The sequence below is a fragment of the Musca domestica genome, unplaced genomic scaffold (genome assembly GCF_030504385.1).
Source record: "Musca domestica strain aabys unplaced genomic scaffold, Musca_domestica.polishedcontigs.V.1.1 59, whole genome shotgun sequence".
NCBI classification, from domain to species: domain Eukaryota; kingdom Metazoa; phylum Arthropoda; class Insecta; order Diptera; family Muscidae; genus Musca; species Musca domestica.
Genome location: NW_026712362.1, coordinates 263,103 through 285,708, shown reverse-complemented (window position 1 = coordinate 285,708; position 22,606 = coordinate 263,103). Strand labels below are relative to the sequence as shown.

Genomic DNA, 22,606 nt, shown 5'->3' with positions numbered 1-22,606 from the left:
ATCGTTTACAATGACGAAAACTCACCTAAAATGAATCAGCGACTTCAACTCGCCCAAAAGACACCCTGGCCTCTAAATTGCTATAAATGATGCCTCGGATTTAACTCGTCTAAAATAAGACCCTGTATTTAACTGGTCTAAAAAGTCGATATTACCTTGAACTTAAAAACTTTCAACGACTTCAACTCGTATAAAAGGAATCTCCCGACTAAAAATCGTTTAAAATGACGCCTTTGTTTCAATTCGTCAAAAAAAAGTATCTGGTCTCCCTGGAATTCAACTCGTCTCAAAATTCACAGAAAATAATGTCCTGGCTTCAACTCGTATTTATAGCAATCCTGGCCTTCAGCTTGCCTAAAATGACTCTTCGACTTCTTTCTTTCTTCAAAAATTATTCTCTGGCCCCCGAATCACCTAAAATAACTCAACTCGTCTAAAAAGTCCGTTTTAAAGATTCAACGGTCTCTAACTCACCTAAAATGGCTCAATGACTTCAAATCGCCAAAAAGGTTACCCGTCCTTAAATAACGCCATGGATTCAACTCGTCTAAAATAACACCCTATTGGTCTAAAAAGTCACACCTGTCAGCAATTCAAAGACTCACATGCCTGGAACTCGTCAAAATAACCCCTAACGACTTCAACTCGCCCAGAAGGAATCTCCGGCCTCTAAATCACCTAAAATGATGCCCTTGCTTCAACTCATCTAAAAGGACTTCCTGGACTGTTATTTAACTCCTCTATAAGAACTCACAGGAATTCAATTCGTCTAAAAAGTCACGCTGGCCTCTATCTCGACTAAAATGACTCAATGGTCTCAAATCGTCTAAAAACCACCTTGAGTACAATTCACCTAAAATGCTTCCTGATCTACAACTCGTCGAAAATAATTAGCTCGTCTAAAAAGTCGCCCAAAATAACTCCCTGGTTTCAACTGGTCTAAAAAGTCACCTTAAAAAACTCCAGGCTTCAACTGGTCTAAAATAACTCCATTGCCTGCAACTCGTAATTTAGACAGGTTGCAGGCCATGGAGTCATTTTTGACCAGTTGAACTCTGGGAGTTATTTTAAGCGACTTTCTAGACGAGTTAGTTATTTTTGACGAGTTGCAGATCAGAAAGTATTTTTAGGCTTAAACTTGTCTAAAAAGTCACCCTGGCCTCTAACTCGCCTAAAATGACTCAATGGTCTCAAATCGTACAATTTGCCTTAAATACTTTCTGATCTCTCAACTCGTCGAAAATAATTAGCTGGTTTCAACTGGTCTAAAAAGTCACCTTAAATAACTCCCAGGCTTCAACTGGTCTAAAATAATTCCATTTCCTGCAACTCATAATTTAGACAGGTTGCAGGCCATGGAGTCATTTTAGACCAGTTGAACCCTGAGAGTTATTTTAAGCGACTTTCTAGACGAGTTAGTTATTTTTGACGAGTTGCAGACCAGGAAGTATTTTTAGGCTTCAACTTGTCTAAAAGTCACCTTGACCTTGAAATCGTATATAGTCTCTCCGGCTTCCAACTTGCCTCGAATGGCTTCACAGTGGTCCTCAACTCGTCTAAAAGGACTTCTTGGCTTTTAACTCGACTAAAAGACTGCTAAACTGGTCTATTTAAACTTCTTGGCCCCCAACTGGTCTAAATAGTGTTCCTCAGCATTAGATCCTCTAAAAGTACTCGTGTAAAATAATTCTCTCACCTATTAACCCGTCCATAGATTCTCCCTTGCCCTTTACCATTTCTCTCCGCCTTTTTTTGGAAAATTTTTAGAATTTCTTTTAACAAAAAATTGATTTTCTACCAACATTTCCAAGAAATCGTAGATTTCTTCGGAAGATTCCTTTCAAAATCTCAATGCCCTAATTCGGAGAGATATTAATCATTTAATTGCTACTTGCGATTTCGATTAGAAACTTAGAATTTCTTTCAAAACCAAGTGTTCCTGGAATCAATCACCAAAAAAATTTAACGGCCCTCCCATAAAAATAAAATAATCTCCCTAAATCGGAACTTTTCCCACAGGAATTTGTTACCAATTCTAGTTGAACTTACTGCCGTTTAAAGAAAAATTACCGCTACCATAAACAGTTTGTAACGACTCCACTTCGAGAGAATTCGAAGACCGACCAACCGCCCGACCACCTCCTCCTCCTCCTTATCTCTGGCTCAGGGGAATGTTTGAAACATATGAAAAACCAGAGCATAAAATGAAACAAAGCCAAAAGAAACAAACATATGAATGAGTAGCCGAGAGCGGATATATGAGCATACAACAAAAACACCATATCAACAACAACTACAATGAAGTACAACAAATACTCCATTACAATAACAAAAGCAAATGGAGAAATAAACGTAAAAAAAGGCTTGCTAACCGACTGACTAACTGACGGACTGTTGCTTGGTGGCGTTACGCCCGGCTGAAAACCCCAAGACAGGCAAGGCAGCCAGGCTAAGTTTTCGGTTGCGGCATTAAATTCAGTTAACAGTTGGAACGCTTCGTGGTAACGTTGATTTGTAAATTTGTAACGAAGTGAAGAAAAAAAACAAAAACGGTTTGAAATTTATCAGAAAACGGAAAATAATGGAATATGCATTTTTGGATCGGGAAAATAAAGGAAATTGGCTCGGAAAAATTTATTAAAAAAATTTTGAAAATGTAAAAAATTACAAAAAAAATCGGAAGTGATTTTGAAAAATAATTTCAAATGCAAAGTGGAAATTTAAGGAGAATTTGATAACTTGTGATATTATTCAAATGTATACCGAGGTGGATACTTAGCCACAGGAAATTTAAAGATACGAAACGAATCAAAGGCTTGGGAAGATTCTTCATAAAATTGTGTACGAAATTAAATCTAAATTTCCTAACCTCAAAATTTGAAAATTTTCAATGCGAAAATAATTTATTAAAAATATAAATAAAATATGTAAGTGAAGTGAAATTGTGCTGGAGATATTCTGCAACGCCCTCGAATTTTTAATGACAACAGCAATGGATTACAAAAAAAAAAAAATAGAAACTGGCGATTTGTTGCAGATGACCCTTGAAAGATGAACTGAAAGGGTCACCTACTGTAGAATAGATGACAGACAAGGTCATCTACCAAGAGAGGCTCTATTAATATTTTTACAGAGGACTAACAGGTCCTCTTATAAAAAACGGAACGGTAAATTTTCTATCATGTAGCAAGAAAACAGCCCTAAGGAGCCTCTAATACCATTAAAAAGACCTTCAGATTCATATCCACACAAATAAAGAAAAAATCTCCATTCTATAAAGAAAAGGGCCCAAAGGATGATCGTTAAGAAGTTCTCTTATATGGGAATCGATCCTGATGATTATATTTTACATGGGAAAGAGGTGCTTTCCAGAGGGTCATTTTCTATGTACAGGGTGAGATAAAAAAACTGCAACAATGTCAAATGCCATATTTTTATACCCTCCACCGTACTATGGAGGGTATATTAAGTTTGTCATTCCGTTTGTAATTCCTCGAAATACTCATTTCAGACCCAACAAAGTATATATATTCTTGATCAGCATAAAATTCTAAGTCGATTTAGCCACGTCCGTCCCTCCGACTGTCTGTCTGTCCGTCCGTCTATCTGTTGTAATCAGGCTATCTTTCGAACGAATTGAGATAGGCTAAAGGCTAAAATATAGCACACATGTTTATTTTTCTAGTAGGCAGGTTAAGTTCGTAAATGGGCCATGTAGGTCTACGTTTTCATATAGCCCCCATATAACGGTACCTACCGATATTCGGTATTTCGATGATTTTGGCGACATTATTCATCGGAATTGTTTCAAATTGGATATTTGAAGTTCGAAATGGATACTACAGCCCAAGACACAAAATTGTCAGTGCAGGTCCACGTCTTCGTATAGGCCCCATATTCCAGTACCTCCCGATATTCGGTATTTCGATGATTTTGGCGACATTATTCACCGGAATTGTTTCAAATTTGGTATTTGAAGTTCGAAATGGATACTACAGCCCAAGACACAAAATTATCTGTGCAGGTCGAAGTCTTCGTATAGGCCCCATATTCCAGTACCTCTCTATATTCGGTATTTTGACGAGTTTAGGTACAATACCCACCGAAATTGTTTGAGATGTCGTATTTGAAGTTCGTAATGGTTGCTACAGCCCATGACAGAATATTGTCAATGTTGGTCCAGGTCTTCGTACAGCTCCGACATAACAGTACCTCCCTATATACGATATTTTGATGATTTTAGCTACATAATTCACCGTATATTTCAAGTTTCGAATTTGAATATGGTAATGGCTAATGGCAAACAATGCCTATGTAGGTCCACGTCGCATAGATACCAATATAACGGCTATATTCTGTATTTTTTAAAATTTTAACAGAATTTTTTAAGGATTTTATTTTTTGAAAATTTCTAAATTCGTTCCAAATGTTGGAGGGTATTCAAAGTTCGGCCCGGCCGAACTTACTGCTTTTTAACTTGTCTGTCTTAGTATGTAGTATCCATTACGAACTTCAAATACCACATTTGAGACAATTCCGGTAAATAATGTCGCTAAAATCATCAAAATATCGAATATCGGGACCTACCGTTATATGGGGGCTATACGAAGACGTGGACCTACATGGCCCATTTTCAATACCAAAAATCCTGCAGACATAATACACATTTGAGTAAAATTTTATCAACCTACTTCATTTCGTTCGGACTAGAGTGATTTCCACAGATGGACAGACGGACGGACATCGCTAAATCGACATAGAATTGTATGCTGATCAAGAATATACATAATTTGTGGGGTCTAAAAAGTATATTTCGAGGTGTTACAAACGGAATGACAAACTTAATATACCCTTCATACTATGGTGGAGGATTTAAAATATGAAACTGGCGATTTGTAGTTGATGACCCTCCAAAAGGGATTAATACCTGGTATAGCGTAGATGACCTCAGTGTTGCCTACTTAAATAAAATATATACCTCTTCTTATCAGTAGTCGATCCATTGGGTCATCTACTCTACAATAGATGGCCTTAGATTCATCTACCCTACCGTAAAAAAAACCTGAAGGTAATCTAATCTACAGTAGACAAACCTGAGGGTCATCTAGTCTACAGTTGACGACTCTGGAGATCATCTACTCTGCAGTTAACAACTTTGTAGGTCTACTGCAGTATAAATGACCAAAAAAAGGTGTCTACTGCAGAGTAGATGACACCCAAAATCAACTACTGAAGAGCAGATGAACTGAAAGGGTCGCCTACTGTAGAATAAATGACAGACAAGGTCATCTACTAAAAGAGGTTCTTTTAATATTTTTACAGGGGACTAACAGGTTCTCTTATAAACAAGTTAAAAAGCAGTAAGTTCGTCCGAGCCGAACTTTGAATACCCTCCTCCATTTGGAACGAATTTGGAAATTTTCAAAAAATAAAATCCTTAACAAATTCTGTTTAAATCTTAAAAATACCGAATAAAGCCGTTTTATTGAGGTCTATACGAGGTGGACCTACATAGGCATTGTTTGTCATAAGCCATTACCATATTCAAATCCGAAAACTTGTAATAAACGGTGAATAATTTAGCTAAAATCATCAAAATATCGTATAAAGGGAGGTACCGTTATATCGGAGCTGTGCGAAGACCTGAACCAGCATAGACAAAATTCTGTCACAGGCTGTAGCATCCATTACGAAATTCAAATATGACATCTCAAACAATTTCGTTGGGTATTGTACCTAAACTCGTCAAAATACCGAATATAGGGAGGTACTGATATATGGGGCCTATACGAAGACCTGGACCTGCATAGACAATTTTCTGTCACAGACTGTAGAACCCATTACGAATTCTAAATACGTAATTTGAAACAATTCCGGGTAATGAGTAATGACGTTAAAATCATCAAAATACCGAATATTGGGAGGTACAATTATATGGGGGCTATACGAAGACGTGGACCTACACAGACAGTTTTCTGTCATAGGATGCAGTATTCATTACGAACTTCAAATACCAAATTTGAAACAATTCCGGTAAATAATGTCGCTAAAATCATCAAAATACCGAATATCGGGAGGTACCGTTATATGGGGCCATACGAAGACGTGGAGCTGCTTATTTTCTAGACCAGAAAAGAAATTCCTTTCTGGCCTATTCTAGACAGAAAGGGCTTAAAGGATCTGATTTTATGTTTGCGGGGAAAAATATCTTTTTCCATCCTGGAGTCCTGTACGGATGGAATGAGATATTTTTCCCTATACACATAAAATAAGATCCTTTATGCCATTTCTCTATAGAACAGGCCTGAGGGGGATTTCTTTTCTGGTCTAAAAAAGATCAGCAGAAAATGTTTCTAATCTGGAAAATATACGGGTTTTTCATAGACATTTACAGAAAACTATCCTAGCAACCCTTCTCAAGCCCAAAGACCCTCTATTGACCTAAAAAAGTGAACTTCAAGAATAAAAATAAAATCAGCCTAAGGTTCATATCTACACTCAAAGGACTTTGGGTGTTCACTTCTCTATTGAAAAATAAATTTAAACTCCATTTAGAAATACACTGAGGATATTCTCGACACAGGAGACCCGCTTTCTTTGAAAAAGGATCCAAGAAACCTTTTCTATACCGAAAAGGTAACACTTCCCCCAAAACCGGAAAACCTACATCAATTCAAAAGATTTTTAGAGGTGCTCTTACATAGGGAAAAGGACTCCATGGAGGGGGCTACAGAGAAGGATCCAAAGAGAGAGAGAGAGGGAAAGAAACCCCGTTAAGCTGAGAAGAATTCCTATTTTATTTGGAAAATCGCAAAGGCCCACTTTTATTAGAGTACCCTTTTTATGGTCCATAGGAACCTTTTTCACTGACTGATCCAGAATCATGGCCCAGACGAAACAGCTGAAGCTAGAATCTTGAAATTTGGCCCGAGGGTCAGTCTTGGTGCGTAGACGCGTGATAAGGGTACGAAAGTACTTAAATATACTAAAATTTGAATAAAATGTATTGGACAAACGGAGTGAGCTAGAGTTCTGAAATTTGGAATGAGAGTCACTGATAAAGATCAGGATAGATGTACCAAAGGATTTTTGGAAATTGGAACTTTAATGTTACGAAAAACTTCTAAAATGGTACTAATCTTCGAAAATGGTACCATTTGGTATTATGGGAACAGATATAGCCAAAAACTGTGATAAGGGTACGAAAAGTACTAAAATGACCTAAAAATTAAAAAAAAATTGTATTGGACAAACGGAGTGAGCTAAAATTCTGAACTTGGAAATGAGAGTCACTGATGAAGAGCAGGATAGATGTACCGAAGGATTTTTGGAAATTGTAACTTTAATGTTACGAAAAGTTCTAAAATGGTACTAACCTTCTAAAAAAGTACCATTTGTTATTATGGGAACGGATATAGCAAAAATATGGTGTGAGAATCAAGATTGGAAAGTAAGTTCGAAGGATAAAAGTGGTTTTGGAAATGTGTACTAAGTGTGCGAATTGTACTAAATGGTACTAAATTTGGAATCTTTTAGTTTAAAGTGAACGGATGAAGCTGGAATATTGAAATTTTATATTGGGGTCCCTGTAGGTAGGTTTGTGATAAAGAGGTGGTTTTGGAAATGTGTACTACAATTGTACCAAATGTACAAAATAGTACGATGTTTGGCACAATTTGGTACTAAGTGAAGGAAAAGTGCTTCACAACTGAAATTTGATATTAGGGTCGCTGTCCACTTATAGCCAGGATATATGGAGGTGGTTTCGGAAATGTGTACTATAATTGTACGAAAAGTACTGAATGGTACTATATTTGTTATTGGATAAAGGGATAGAGATAAAATGCTGAAATTTGATATTTAGATTACTGATGGTATCTGATGGTTGGAGATTTGGCGGTGAATGGGAAATGTGTCCTATATTTGTACGAATAGTAGTACTAAATGGTACTAAATTTGGCAATACGGCTGGAATCCTCAAATTTGATCTGGAGATCTCTGTTGGCATCTTTAATTGAGATATGGAGATGGTTTTGGAAATGTATACTTTAATTGTACGAAAAGTACTAAATGTACTCAAATTTGGTAAAGATCGAATGTATAGACCTGGAATCCCGAAATAGTATATTTTTTGAAAATGCATACTATAATTGTTCGAAATGTACTAAATGGTACTACATTTTATATAGGATAAAGGAATAGAGTTGAAAGTTTATATATGTCACTGTTGGTGTCTAAGATATGGAGGTAGTTATGGAAATATGTCCTACATTTGTAGGAAAAGTACTAAATGGTACTAAATTTGGTATTGGGTAAAGGAATAGGACTGGAATTCACAAATTTTATATTGAGTGCTCCGTTTCCGTATCTAAAATTAAGATATGGTATGGTGAATAGTATAAAAAGAAAACACGAAAGTTCTCTCTTATGAATATGAGTAGATCCTACTCTCTCAGCATCCCCCTTCCTCTATCTCCTTATCCCCTCCCCCTTCCTCTCTCTCACCATCACCCTTCCTCTCTCTCCCCATCCCCCTCCCCATAAATTTGATATTGAGGGGTCTGTTGGTATCTGGACAGGTCTGTCTACAGAATACCAAAAAGGTATACTATCCGTAAAAAATAACTGCAGAAGGTCTTCTATCCACAAAAGTCCCCTTGAAGATCTTAAATTTACACACGGTCCATACGAGATATTTTATATATTTACGGCTTAAAAAGGTCTTCTATCTATGGAATCCCAGTAAAATGTCTTATATGTATAGGGATCCTCTGAAAGAACTTATATCCTCCACCTTTAGAAAAATTATGGAAGATTTGTCATTTATACAAGGCTAAGGCTTCATCTGTATGGCCAAATTAGGCATTTTATTAATAGAAGGCGTATAAATGGTCTTCTTATTTCTAAAGTGCTATAGAAGATCCTTCCATCCATAGAAGACTCACAGAATGTTCTCTGCACAAATAAGACTTATGAAAGATCTTCAATTCATGCGAGACATAGATAAAGTCTTCCATCCATAGAAGGCCACAAAAAGGTCTTCAATCCATCTATGACCTAAAAATGTTCCTTAATTCAGATATATAGATGACCTATAATAACAAAATTTGAGTCTCTCCAAGATCCTTGCATAAGCAGTAATAGATTCTGAATATATATTATATAGGAGTAATAGGTATAGTAGTATAAGTATTCAACACAGCTCCCATTCTCTTAATCTGTCAACACCTAAAAGTACAGTTGCCTTCCACACAGTTCAGTCATGCCTTTCAATTCAATATTTGTTCCTCAAAATAAATTTCTAACACTATTGCTGGAAAGTGCAATCCCCTTTCCGAAAGCCTTCCTTTGGCGATAGGAATCAACCCTCCCGAAATGTGGACAAGGAAAACTAATCATTAAGCCGTAATTATGTGAGTGACACATAAAGAAGTTGCCCCCTCCCACCCCTCTTGATTTCAATAACCAAGAAAAAAATGTTGAAGGGAAATAACAGCTATGCTAATGTAAAACTGGACTGTAATCGCCAACCACCGCCACCTCCTCCTCTGGAAGTAACCCAGAAAAAAAGAAGCTACAAATTTTAGTTAAACAATAATTCCATGGCAATAACTCCTTCAGAAACAAGTGAAAACTAGCGGCTTAATGGATGCGTTGCATGTCTGGACAGTGGGGAGAAGGGAGGAGGAGAAGGGGACGGGATGGAAAACAAGAAAGCCAAAATGCAACAATATGAAATGAGGCCGGAACAAGGGAATGCCAGACAACTCTGCTACCCTCAACCCACAACCTGAAAATCTAAACAGCAAATAAAAGTTACTTGGCCGCCGAACAAAGGCCAGGCACTTTGACCACAACCACCACCGTCGAGAGTCGTCGTCACCGTCCCCATTGCCACTACCAACAACCTGCACTTGTTTCGTTCAAGCAATTCGCCGCTCATCACAGCCCAGGCCACTCAGAAACAAAAAAACAAACGTTGTTGCAAACTTGGTTGCAGGTGAATGACTTTTTCTTAAATGTTTCCGACTTCCGGTCAAGTTTTTGTTTTGAATGTGGTGGTGGTGCCGGTGGTGAAATAACAATGCATACCCTACGTCTGGCGCCTTTGGCCAAGTGCCTCCACCCTTCCTTCGTTGAGGTTAAAAATAGTTAACGCGTTACAAAAATAGTTGTGGTTTTTTCGAGGGAGGTAGGAGGGGGTGCAAAACAATTATGCCAAAGGAAGAGACTGTGATAAATGCAGGACCAGCAGACAAGGAAATTTGTTGTAGTAGGAGGTCATAGAACAGGGATGGAAAATAGAACTTTTTCAAAAATCCCTTAAAGGTATAGGGCTCCGTTTTTGGGAAATTCGGACTAGTACTAAAAGTACTAAAATGCACTAAATTTCCAACTTTTTGGTACTTTCAGTACACTTCTAGTCCGAATTTCCTAAAAACGTAGCCCTATACCTTTAAGGTATTTTTTGAAGAAGTTCTATTTTCCATGGCGCGAGATTTGGAAATACGTACCAAAAAAGTACGAAAAGTACTACTTAAAGGTTTTTCGAAATTCTAACAATGCCTGTACCAAAAGTGCTCTAAATTTGGTACCATTTGGAATTTTGTGAACGGCTAGTGGTAAAATCTCGAAATTTGTGATGAGGATCAATTATTGGAAATGGAGTTGATGTTGGGAGGTGTATCGTACTAAATGGTACTAAAATTTGGTACAATTTGGTTTTGAGTCAAAGGAAGAAGTTGATAATTTGAAATTTTGTATTGGGATTCTGGTTGGGGGAAGGTTTGTGATAAAAAGAGGGTTATTGGAAATGTGTACTACAGGCGTACGAAATGTTCTAAATAGTACTATATATGGTACAATTTTTTTATTGGTTGAAAATATAGTGCTTGAAATCGAAAATTTGGTATTAGGATCGCTGTTCATGTGTAGCCTGGATAGATGAAGGTGATTTCGGAAATGTTTACTATAATTGTACGAAAAGTACTAAATGGTACTATATTTGGTATTGGGTGAAGGGATTGAGATAATATTCGGAAATTTGACATTTAGGTTTACTGATGGTGATTTGTCTTTTAGATTAAGCGGAGGCTTGGAAATGTGTACTATATTTGTACGAAAAGTACTAAATAGTAGTAAATTTGGTATTGGGCGATAGGATAGAGTTGGAATTCTCAAATTTGATATTGTGGTGTCTATTGGTATCTGGAATTGAGATATGTAGGTGGTTTTGGAAATGAGACCTATATTCATACAAAAAGTACTAAATTGTACTAAATTAGATTTTGATTGAAGGGATAGAGATAAAAAAGAATAAAATTCTGGTTAAGAGATTGATGTAATTTTGAAAAGATCTACTATAAGTGTTCGAAAATTATTAAGTGGTACTAAATTTTGGAAATGGGTGCACGACTAGGGCTGGAATTCTCAAATTTGATATTATGGTGTCTGTTGGTATCTGGTCCCGTCTGTCTACACAAGAGCGAAAAAAAGTAATACTATCCGTAAAAAAAATAACGGCAGAAAGTCTTCTATCCCCACAAAAGTCCCCTTGAAGATCTTACGTTTACACACGGTCCATACGAGATATTTTATTTATATACGGCTTAAAAAATGGTCTTCTATCTATGGAATCCCAGTAAAATGTCTTATATGTATAGGGATTCTCTGAAAGAACTTATATCATCCACCTTTAGAAAAATTATGGAAGATTTGTCATTTATACAAGGCTAAGGCTTCATCTGTATGGCCAAATTAGGCATTTTATTAATAGAAGGCGTATAAATGGTCTTCTTATTTCTAAAATGCTATAGAAGATCCTTCCATCCATAGAAGACTCACAGAATGTTCTCTGCACATATAAGACTTATGGAAGATCTTCAATTCATAAAGTCTTCCATCCATAGAAGGCCACAAAAAGATCTTCTATCCATCTATGACCTATAAATGTTCCTCAATTCAGATATATAGATGACTTACAATCCAAAGAAAACCTGTAGCACGTTATTAAGCTATATAGGCAGTCTTTTACCCTTAAAGGACTTTTTGAAAAGCTCTTTTACCTATAAACGGTCTAAATTTGACTTTTTATTCGTAGAAGATCTATCAAAGGTATTTTGTTCATAGAAGACCTATAGAATGTCTTCTATCCACATAAACCCTAGAAACAGACCATAAACCCTATAGAAGGCCATAGAAGACTTATAGAAGGTCTTTAATCTATAGAAGTTCCCATAGAAGGCATTTAAGTTGTAAAGTTTCTGTAAGGAACCTCCTTAACTTTGGAATACCTATAGATGTTATTCTTTCCCTGGAAGATCTGTAAACTATACATGGAAGGCCTATACATGGAAGGCCTATAGAAGGTCCTATATTTATAAAGCCATCTTCTGCAGGACTTTTATCCACAAAAGACCTCTGGAAGGTAGTATTTTTATGGAAGACAGAAGAATGATGTTCTAGCTGCTGAAAATTAATAGGAAGTCTTCTATCCGTGGATGATCTTTAGGACATCGTACCTAAGAACAATAAAATAACTACCTTCCAGACAAATCCTATAGAAAGTTCACAAAAGACTCTTCTATCAATTGAAGCTAATTAAAAAAAAACTACATTTTTATATTTTCCTTAATAAAAAAATATGGTCAATGTACTATTTCCATCCCTGCATTGTGTGTCTCTTCTAACAAGGAGGTGGTTGGTCTCATTATTCCATACTTGCTTGCTGTTTTCTTATTGGTGAAAATGGAAAATATGCAAGAATTCCAAGATAGTAAGTTGTAAATATCGAGGAAGAAGAAGTGTGGGAGGTGGTGAAGAAAAATCCAGGTTACATCCAATTAGTGTTGGTCTTGTTCCTTGCGGATAACATTTCCAAAAAGGATGTCATGATTTATTGGCTTTGATCGCAAAAGAATTTGGGTCGAGCGACACCTCTGTTTGAGAAGTGAAAGGAATTATTTGGCAAATTAAAAAAAAAAAAAAACAAGTAAAAAAGTATCGGTCGATTTTGCCGACAGATCTATACCGTCAGCCAATATTCGATTATTTAAAAATATTTTGACTTCTGCTGTGATTATTCAAACCCTTGTCCCTCTATGCAGTGGGTTATGAAAGAATGGGCCAATATTGTCCATTCCTTATCGGACCTAAATAAATGTGACATAAATATTGCGATGGGTCATGTTCGGACTATATATGGTAACTTCCTTCACTTTACATGAGATATGTGATAATTTTAAGAAAATGTTAAAATGTGCCGTGCCTGTCGACCGAAGTATTCCATTTTCATGCTTCATCTAATACAGATAAAAATATTGGTCTGACCAAAATTATAAGAAAATCGAACTTCTATATCCAATTTATGGGAAATCATAAATTGCAGAAGGTATCAGAAGAGGTTCGCAGTTATATATCATCTTCACAACAGATCTTGTGTTAGCAAAAATGTTTGTATGTGTGAAATTTGAAGAGATTTGATTGCTTATTTGGCTTACCTTGAGCGTTTGGTTTCTCAAAATCTTGAACCCTGTGGGGGGTGGTACCAGAAGAAACGGTCCGATCTCTACCATATTTATAAGAGGTATTGTATTGATTGAATATTGAGATGTACAAAGTCGGAATGGGATCGGGTATTAATTTCGCGTTTTATGAGCTCCATGGATATTTAAAATGTTGGTCCTTTGTGAGGAAGGTACCAGAAGAAGTGGACTGATATATCCCATTTTTAAAGCAGATCTTGTGTTAGTAGAAATAATGGGATGTGTGAAATATGAAAAGAGCCGGATGCTTATTTCGGATTTTATAATCGTTTTGGTTATTCAAAAGATCTCTACAAACTTTATAACAAATCTTGTGTCGATAGAAACGTTGAGATGCACCAAGTCTGAATGAATCGGATATTAATTTTGTGTTTTACGAGCTTCTTGAATATTCAAAATTTTGACCCTTTGTGGGGGAGCCACCAGAAGGATTGGCCGATATATCTCATCTTTTTACCAAACCTTAAGTTTATAAAAATATTGTATGTGAAATATGAAAGGAGCCAGATGCTTATTTCGGATTTTATAATAGTTTCGGTTATTCGAAACTTTGACCCTTTGTGTGGGAGGTACAAGAAGAAATGGTCCGGTCTCTACCATCTTTATAAGAGATCTTGTGTTTATGGAAATTTTGAGAAGTGCCAAGCCTGAATGGAATCGGATCTTAATTTGGCGTTTTATGAACTTCATGGATATTCAAAATGTTTACCCTTTGTAGGGGAGGTACCAGAAGAAGTGGACCGATATATCCCATCCTTACAGCAGATCTTGTGTTAGAAGATATAATGGGATGTGTGAAAAATTAAGAGAGTCAGATGCTTTTTCCGGATTTTATAATCGTTTCGGTTATTCAAAACTTTGACCCTTTGAGTGGGAGGTACCAGAAGTAAAGGTCCGATTTCTACCCTCCTTATTACTGATCTTGTATTGATGGAAATATTGAGATGTACCAAGTCTGAATGGAATCGAATGTCAATTTCGTGTTTTATGAGATTTATGGATATTCAAAATTTTAACCCTTGAAGGGTTAAGGGAGGCAGCAGAAGGAGTGGACCGATATATCCCATCTTCACAGCAGACCTTGGGCTCTTAAAAATATTGGGATGTGTGAAATTTTAAGACAATCGGATCCTTACATCACATTTTATAAGAGTTATAATTATTCAAAATTTCGACCCTTTGTGGGGGAGGTACTTGATGGAGTGGGCCGATATTGTCCATTTTCACACCTGACCTAGCACTGATGTAAATATTAGGATTTGCAAAGATGGATCAAATTCGAATTATCCTTTCTCTTTCTGTGTAGTAATATTTATTCTTTTTTTTTTTGAAAATTTCGACCTTGTTGCCCATCGAACTCGATAATAATAATTTTACGATATACCAAGTTTGGACCACATCGGATAATCGCTTCGAGAGTTGTCGTGCGCTCCAGCCAGACAGACAGACGGACGGATCCAAATGTCCTAATGTCCTAAAACGGACTCCAAATGTCCTTAAACGGATTTAGTCCAAAGAGACCTAGAGTCTAAAACCGTTATTTCGATGAGGCACATTTCCGCCGTATCATATCTAGCCATGTAGCTGAGGATATAGAATCATCTCTTTTTTGATTAAAATAAACATTTACAAATTTGTGAAATATTGTTCCTTGCTTTTTGACAGATTCCAGATTAAAGTAGGCTTTGGCATTCATCTTCATATGGATATAAAGAGCCGGGCCCTCAATATTTTAATCAAGAGGAAAGGGATAACATTGGTCCCTATTTCATTACTTGCTAAGCGAAAATGGCGCCCAATAGCAGAAATTACTTTTTTTTTTTCTCATTTTTGGCATATTTTTCTTAAAATCGATGTTTAGTCGTTCATATAATTTTTTCTTCCGATTATTTTTTTCAAAATTCACTTCTGACATCATTCCCAGATCAGAAACCATTCTTGCCTTTGTTGTTCCCCTCAATACCTGTCTCTTTTTTTCCCATTTTTCTCTCCCTTCTCCTAAACCTCTTAAGACTTGAGATTTCAAATACTTTGTTTTGTTTCTGAACGTTTGTTTATTTGTTTTTGTTTATTTGTTTTGTAGTTGAAATTTAATTTAGATAATCTCTAGAAGTATTTTTATAGGTTTTTTAAAAAAATAAATATAAATATATATATATTTGTTAATAATAATAAAAACAAGTAAAAAAAGCTATAAGTTTGGCCAGGCCGAACTTTGAATACCTTCCACTATTTTTAACGAATTTGGCAATTGTCAAAAACAATAAATTCCTTTAAAAATGTTGTTAAAATCTTAAAAATACCGAAGGTAGCTGTTATATTAGGGTCTATACGACGACATGGACCTGCATAGGTAACTTTTGTCATAAGCCATTACAATATTCAAATGTGAAACTTAAAAAAAATCGGTGAATAATGTAGCTAAAATCATCAAAATACCAAGTATCGGATGGTACCGCTATATGGGGGCTATACGAAGACGTGGACCTGCACAGACAATTTAGGCTGTAGCATCCGTTACGACCTTAAAATACCAAATTTGAAACAATTCCGGTGAATAATGTCGCTAAAATCATCAAAATACTGAATATCGGGAGGTACTGTTATATCGGACTAATACCAAAACGTGGACCAACATGGTCCATTTTCAATGCCAAAAGTTCTGCAGACATAATATACATTTGAGTAAAATTTTATCAATTTACTTCATTTCGTTCGGAAGTTAGATTGATTTCCCCAGACGGATTGACGGACGGACATCGCTAAATCGACTTAGAATTTCATGATGATCAAGAATCTATATACTTTGTTGGGTCTAAAAGGTATATTTCGAGGACAAACTTAATATACCCTCCATACGATGGTGGAGGGTATAAAAATATTTCTTGGAGCAATAGATATCTACTGAACCGAATTTCAATAAGATCGGTTGAATATAAAAAAAATATATCCAATTTGGGCTGATATTACATGTATGGTGGACAATAACCGTAAAATCGGATGAAGATGCATATCGAAGGTATATGAAAACCTAAACCGATCTCGATAAAATTTGGCAGAGGTATTTTTGTGTTGCATCAAATATCATAGCTGTGGAGTGCATATTACGCATGTGGAGGACTTTAGCACCAAATCGGATGAAACATGTATATGGTAGCTATAGCTATATATCTTAACCGATTTTCACTAAATCTGAAGTACTTGCTTCTGGACTGAATTCCATCGAAATTTCCAAAATTCAGTCGATTTGGGCTTGTGTTAGCCATTTGGTGCACAATAGACCTGATATAGGGTAAACATATATATGGGAGCAATATCCAAAACTTAACCGATCTTGAAAAATGTTTAGGCACTTATTTCTGAGCTGCATCTGTTAGCTGGTATCAAATATTATTCTTATGGAATGCATCTTACGCATGTGAGGGCCTTAAACACCAAATCGTATGACACATATATATGGGAGCTATAACTATATCTGAACCTATTTTCACGAAATTTGATGTACTTGCTTCTAGATGGATTTCGGTCGAATGTGCCAAAATTCGGTTGAAGATATGTATATGGGAGCTATATCGAAATTTGAACCGATTCTCATCATTTTTAATAGGTTTCGCCCTTGGTCCCAGCAAATATTGTTTGGGAAATTTCATCTCAATCGGACAGTAAATGCGACCTGCATTTTGTTCACAAAAATACATGGACAGACGAACGGACGGACTGACATGAATAAATCGTCTCAGAAAGTGATTCTATGTAGATCCTCAAAAGTAACTATGGGTCTATTTCGCTTCCTTCTCCATTTTACAAACAAATGCACAAAGACATGATACCCTCAACACTAGGTGGTGTAGGGTATATGAAAATCAAAGTCTTCATCAAGCAGTGGTTATTACTTGAAACGCCTTTAGATGCCTTTTATGGATAGAGCCCATTTAAACTTTTCTATGCGACCTCCAATTTTTTTTTTTTCTAAGATTTGGCAGTTGTTTGTAAATGTGTCATATATTTGTACGGAAAGTACTAAATGGTACTAAATTTGTTATTGGGCGAAGAGATAGGGCTGGTATTCCGAAATTTTCGGTAACTGGTATTGAAATATGGAGGTGGTTTTGGAAATATTTGTATTGGGTGAAGGAATACAGCTAAAGTGCTGAAACTTGCTATGGATATTACTGTTGCTGTCTGTGGTTGAGAGAAGGAGCTGGTTTTGGATGTGGCGTACTTTAATTGTACTAAATGGTACTAAGTTCGGTAATGACTGAAGGAAAAGAACCGGAGTTCCGAATTTTGATATTGAGGTCTCTGTTAGTATCTGGAATTGAGATATGGAGGTAGTCTTGGAAATACATACCATAAGTGTTCAAAAAGCACTAAATACTACTAATTTTGGATCATTCTTGGTTTCTAGGATGGAGAGATGTAGATTGTTTTGAATATGCATGCTAAATGTTAATAAATTTCGTATTGAGTGAAGGATGGAGCTGAAATTTGATATTGAGGTCAATGTTGGTTTCTGGGGTTTACATTTGGAGAGGGCTCATATGTGGACAGAAAAATTGGATATGGGTTCCTCCTCGGTAAAATTCAAAATTAAAGATTTTGAAGATTTTTTTGGTGTAATAGGTAAAAATTTTCCTATATAAATATCTCCGAGGAAGGAAAAACTTGAATAATTTGAAGGTCTGAACATTTAGTACGATTTAGGAAGATTTCATAAAAAATATTGTCAAACTGAACAAATTGTACAAATTTAGTAGTAAAAAGGCCTAACACGAACTGTTGGAACGAATCTAAAACTTCTAAGATGAACTTTTCGTTGGCGAAGTAGCGCGCACTTGCTAGTCATGACATAGGGATGGATTTATCTAAAATTCGTACAAAAGGTAATAAATTATAGGAAATGTACCAAAATGAGCGTTCGCAGAGAGTTAAAACGTTATAATATTGTACGAGAGTAATTGTGGCTCACAGGAAGTGAAATACGGCAGTTTTACGACCGGAATGGACTAGTAGTAACTTATGCTCAAATGAGCTAAAAACTCTGGATTATTGGATATTTATACTTCAAGGGATCGAAGAAGTACTAAAAGACAGAGATTTAAAATAAATCGGGATTGTTTTTTTAAATTCCTTCTTCAAGGGTAGGAATGTTAAAAAAAAATTAAGTTCGACCGGGCCGAACTTTTAATACCCTCCACCTTAGGGTAATGGAAACATTAGAGCCAATTATGACCCACAAATACCAATTTTTAGAGATATTCGTGGGAAAATGTGGCAAAAATCATCAAAATATCGAATATCGGGAAGTACCGCTATATGGCGGCTATACCAAAACGTGGACCTATACATACAATGTTTCGCCAACGGAGCTAGAACCTATTATGACCAACTAATTCCAATTTTTAGACAAATCCGTGAAAAAATGTGGCAAAAATCATCGAAATACCGAATATCGGGCGGTACCGCTATATGGGGGCTATACCAAAACGTGGATCCATGCATGCAATGTTTCGCCACCGGAGCTGGAACCCATTATGACCAACAAATACCAATTTTTAGACAAACCCATGAAAAAATGTGGCATAAATCATCAAAATACCGAATATCGAGAGGTACTATTATATGGGGACTATACCAAAACGTGGACCGATATATATAATTTTCAATACCAACCGTCCTAGACACAATACAAATTATTCTGCTAAATTTTGACGCTCTATGTCAAATAATGTGGCCTGTATCGTGATTTCAACAGACGTCTGTCTGTCTGTCTGTCTGTCTGACGGACAGACGTCGTTAAATCGACTTAGAATTTTATGCTGATTATGAATATATATACATTATGGGGTCTACGACGAATATTTAGACATATTATAAACCGAATGACAAAGTTAATATACCCTCCTTTCCAAGGTGGAGGGTATAAAAATAAGGGGAAATTGAACAGCATTTTTATTGGGCTATTAGTGAAAAATTCTTACAAAATGGTTATTGAGCGATTTGTAAGAGCTAGAGCTTTATCTAAAGGAGGTTTTTCCAAATATCATTGGTTTCGTATTAAATATCATTCAAAATTTCACCACCCACCACCACGCTGATAGTGTTACAGAATATCAAGCAGACTTTCTCACTTCTTCTTTTTAAATTAAATCATAAAATTCCAAAATTTTAATGTTCTCACCACATAACCCTTTTCTTGTTCCAGAACTATGTGAATTCAAATCCAAAACAAATCCCATAAAATTGATTCGAATCTTTCAACGAAAATAAAATCTAAACTAAATGGCGGGGCTAAGCCAAAGCGTTAAGTGTTGAACTAAATAAGAATTTTGATTTAGTGGAACATCAGATATAAAAAAAAAACAAAAATAGAAAAGAAGAGCAGGAGAGGAAGATACCAAAATAATACCACATAAAGCCGGAAAAATTCAAATCAACAAATTTCTAGGTAAAAATCAACAACAACCCAACCTCCACCAACTATTGAAACTAGAATAGAAATAAAAAAGTGTAATAAAAAACAACAACAACAACAAAAATAGCTTACAAAACGCAAATGTTAAATTAAGTGTATGTGAAACATTTATAACAACAACTACAAAAAAAGAAGAAGAAATAAAAAAAACAGTGGCAAGAGAACGAGCCTTCTTGGCCATAAATTTAGTGGCTAAAGAGAGTGTGTGGAGTGTCTGTGTGCTTCTGCCTCAATTGTGAAACACGCCAAGATACGTTGAAGTGTTTTATTGGTGTTGTTGTTTTTGTTTGGCATTAGCCGTTTACCAAGGTGTTTTTTGTTTTTGGTAACAGAAACTCTTTAACACCATCCTCATCATCATTATCAGCGTTCATCATCACAGTTTGCCCCCTCGCCCCCTACAAAATATGTTTCCCATGTCGACTTGCAAATAATGCCATTCACTTAAAATACTGCCACTCGGTTATGGTGCTGCTGCAACCTTCCCTAGCCACTCTGACTGCCAGCCTGTTGCATTCATTCATTCATGCCGTTAACTGTTTTGAACTTGTCTTCGAACTAAACGTTTAATACTCGCACGTCGTATCATTGCCATCTCATTGCCTTGTCTCAGTGTCAGAGAGCAGAAAGTGTGTCTCCCTCTCCACCTTTTTTCGAGAGAAGAGAGATTTCAACATCTCAGCAGCCACTATCGATGTTAAGGCAATCAAACGGATTTCTATAACAAAAAATTAAAAAAAAAAAAAATAAACAAAAGCAAAATTAATAAAACAAAGGTTGCAATTATTCATAAGTGTATGTGTGTGTGTGTGTGCTACTTGCAACATATATGTATATTTTTTACCACTGCATGTTGCAACGTTGCTTGTCATGTTACCCCTTGTCGACCGTGATTGCCGTGTATTATTATCTCGATTATGAAAATTTAAAACAAGCATCAGGTGTTTTCAAAGAGGAGATCTTAGCGTAATTGAAAAGGTGTTCCAAAAAAGTGAAGGAAATACTCTGTTCCGAATTGAGGACAAGCAACAAGTGTTCGAAAGTATCTCTGTGTGTGTTCGAGTGTGATAATTGGTGATTTATAGTCAACTATAAAAAGTAGGAGCCCCTATAATTGTCTTTACCATTTGGAGATAATACCGGTTATTTGAAAAAATGTGGATTATATATCATTGGATCATAGCTGTGGGCCTGATATGCCTTGTGCTGCAAATTGATGGTAAGTTGGTATTATTTATAAGGCAGTTGTTTTAAGTTATATATTTTGAGAGAAAAATGTTTAAATTTCAAATAAAAGACGTTACCGCAGACAGAAGGCTTCTTCATCTTCAACTGGGCCTTTGAGGTCTGGAATAATAAACGTGAATTTTTCAAATATATTTTTGGTAGACTTTTAGTTCCATAAATATGAGATATTCATAATATATTTTTGGAACAACTTTTAGGTCAACCAACGTGTATTTTAAAGCATATTTTTGGGCGGAGTTTAAAACGTGGATTCTGAAAAAAAAAAACATTTTTGTGCAGATACTTGGGAGACTTTTAGTTCCATAAATGTGAGATATTCTTAATATATTTTTGGAACCACTTTTAGGTCAATAAACGTGTATTTTAAAGCATATTTTTAGGCGGAGTTTAAAACGTGGATTCTGAAAAAAATATTTTTGTGCAGATATTTGGGAGACTTTTAGTTCCATAAATGAGAGATATTCATAACACATTTTTGGAACCACTTTTAGGTCAATAAATATTTTAAAGCATATTTTTAGGCGGAGTTTAATGTCAATTAACGTGGATTCTGAAAACAATATTTTTGTGCAGATACTTATAACATATATTTTTGGGCGAACTTTTAGGTCAATCAACGTGGATTTTTAAAGCATATTTTTAGGCGAACTTAAAGGTCAAAACACGTAAATTTTTTACATCAATCTTTGGGCAGACTTAAAGGTCAATAAACGTAGATTGTTTAAATCTATCTTTGGAAGGACTTTCGCCTCCATAAACGTGGATTTTTTAAATCATATTTTTGAAGGGTCACACAGGCCCATAAACCGGAATTTTTAAAAATATTTTTGTGGAGACTAATAGGTCAATTAACTTGGGGACTTTATAAACGTCGATTTTAAATAAAAAAAAATCTTGAATGGATTTTTAGGCAAACACACGTGGATTTTAAAGACCTTTTTTTGGGAGAATTTAATTTTGGAATTAAAGGAGGATTTTTTTTAGAGAAAGGAGGAGGATATTTTTTGGAGAAATTTTCAGGTCTATAAACGTGGATTTTCAAAAAATATATTTTGGAGGATCTTTCAGGTTCGTAAACGTGAATTTTCAAAACATATTTTTTGGAGGAATTTTCAGGTCCATAAACGTGGATTTTAAAAATATATTTTGGAGGAACTTTCAGGTCCATAAACGTGGATTTTCAAAACATATTTTTTGGAGGAATTTTCAGGTCCATAAACGTGGATTTTCAAAACATATTTTCGGGCGGAGTTTGAAGTCAATTAATGTGGATTTTTAAACCTATTTCTGAGGGCATTAATAGTCTAAATAAACGAGGAATTTACAAAAAATGCGGGGA

General features: G+C 35.7%; 2 protein-coding genes across 2 annotated transcripts in view; one reads left to right on the top strand and one right to left on the bottom strand.

Moving 5' to 3' along the window:
* The window catches only part of LOC101890434 (beta-galactosidase), a 267,558-nt gene that overhangs the window by 127,163 nt on the left and 117,789 nt on the right, over window positions 1–22,606 (bottom strand). The gene's annotated exons all lie outside the window — the stretch shown is intronic.
* The window catches only part of LOC101891236 (protocadherin Fat 4), a 42,986-nt gene continuing 41,554 nt past the window's right edge, over window positions 21,175–22,606 (top strand). The window contains exon 1 of the mRNA XM_059129009.1: window positions 21,175–21,238. Within this exon, the coding sequence (XP_058984992.1) occupies window positions 21,175–21,238 (64 nt within the window). The remainder of the gene's footprint in view (window positions 21,239–22,606) is intronic.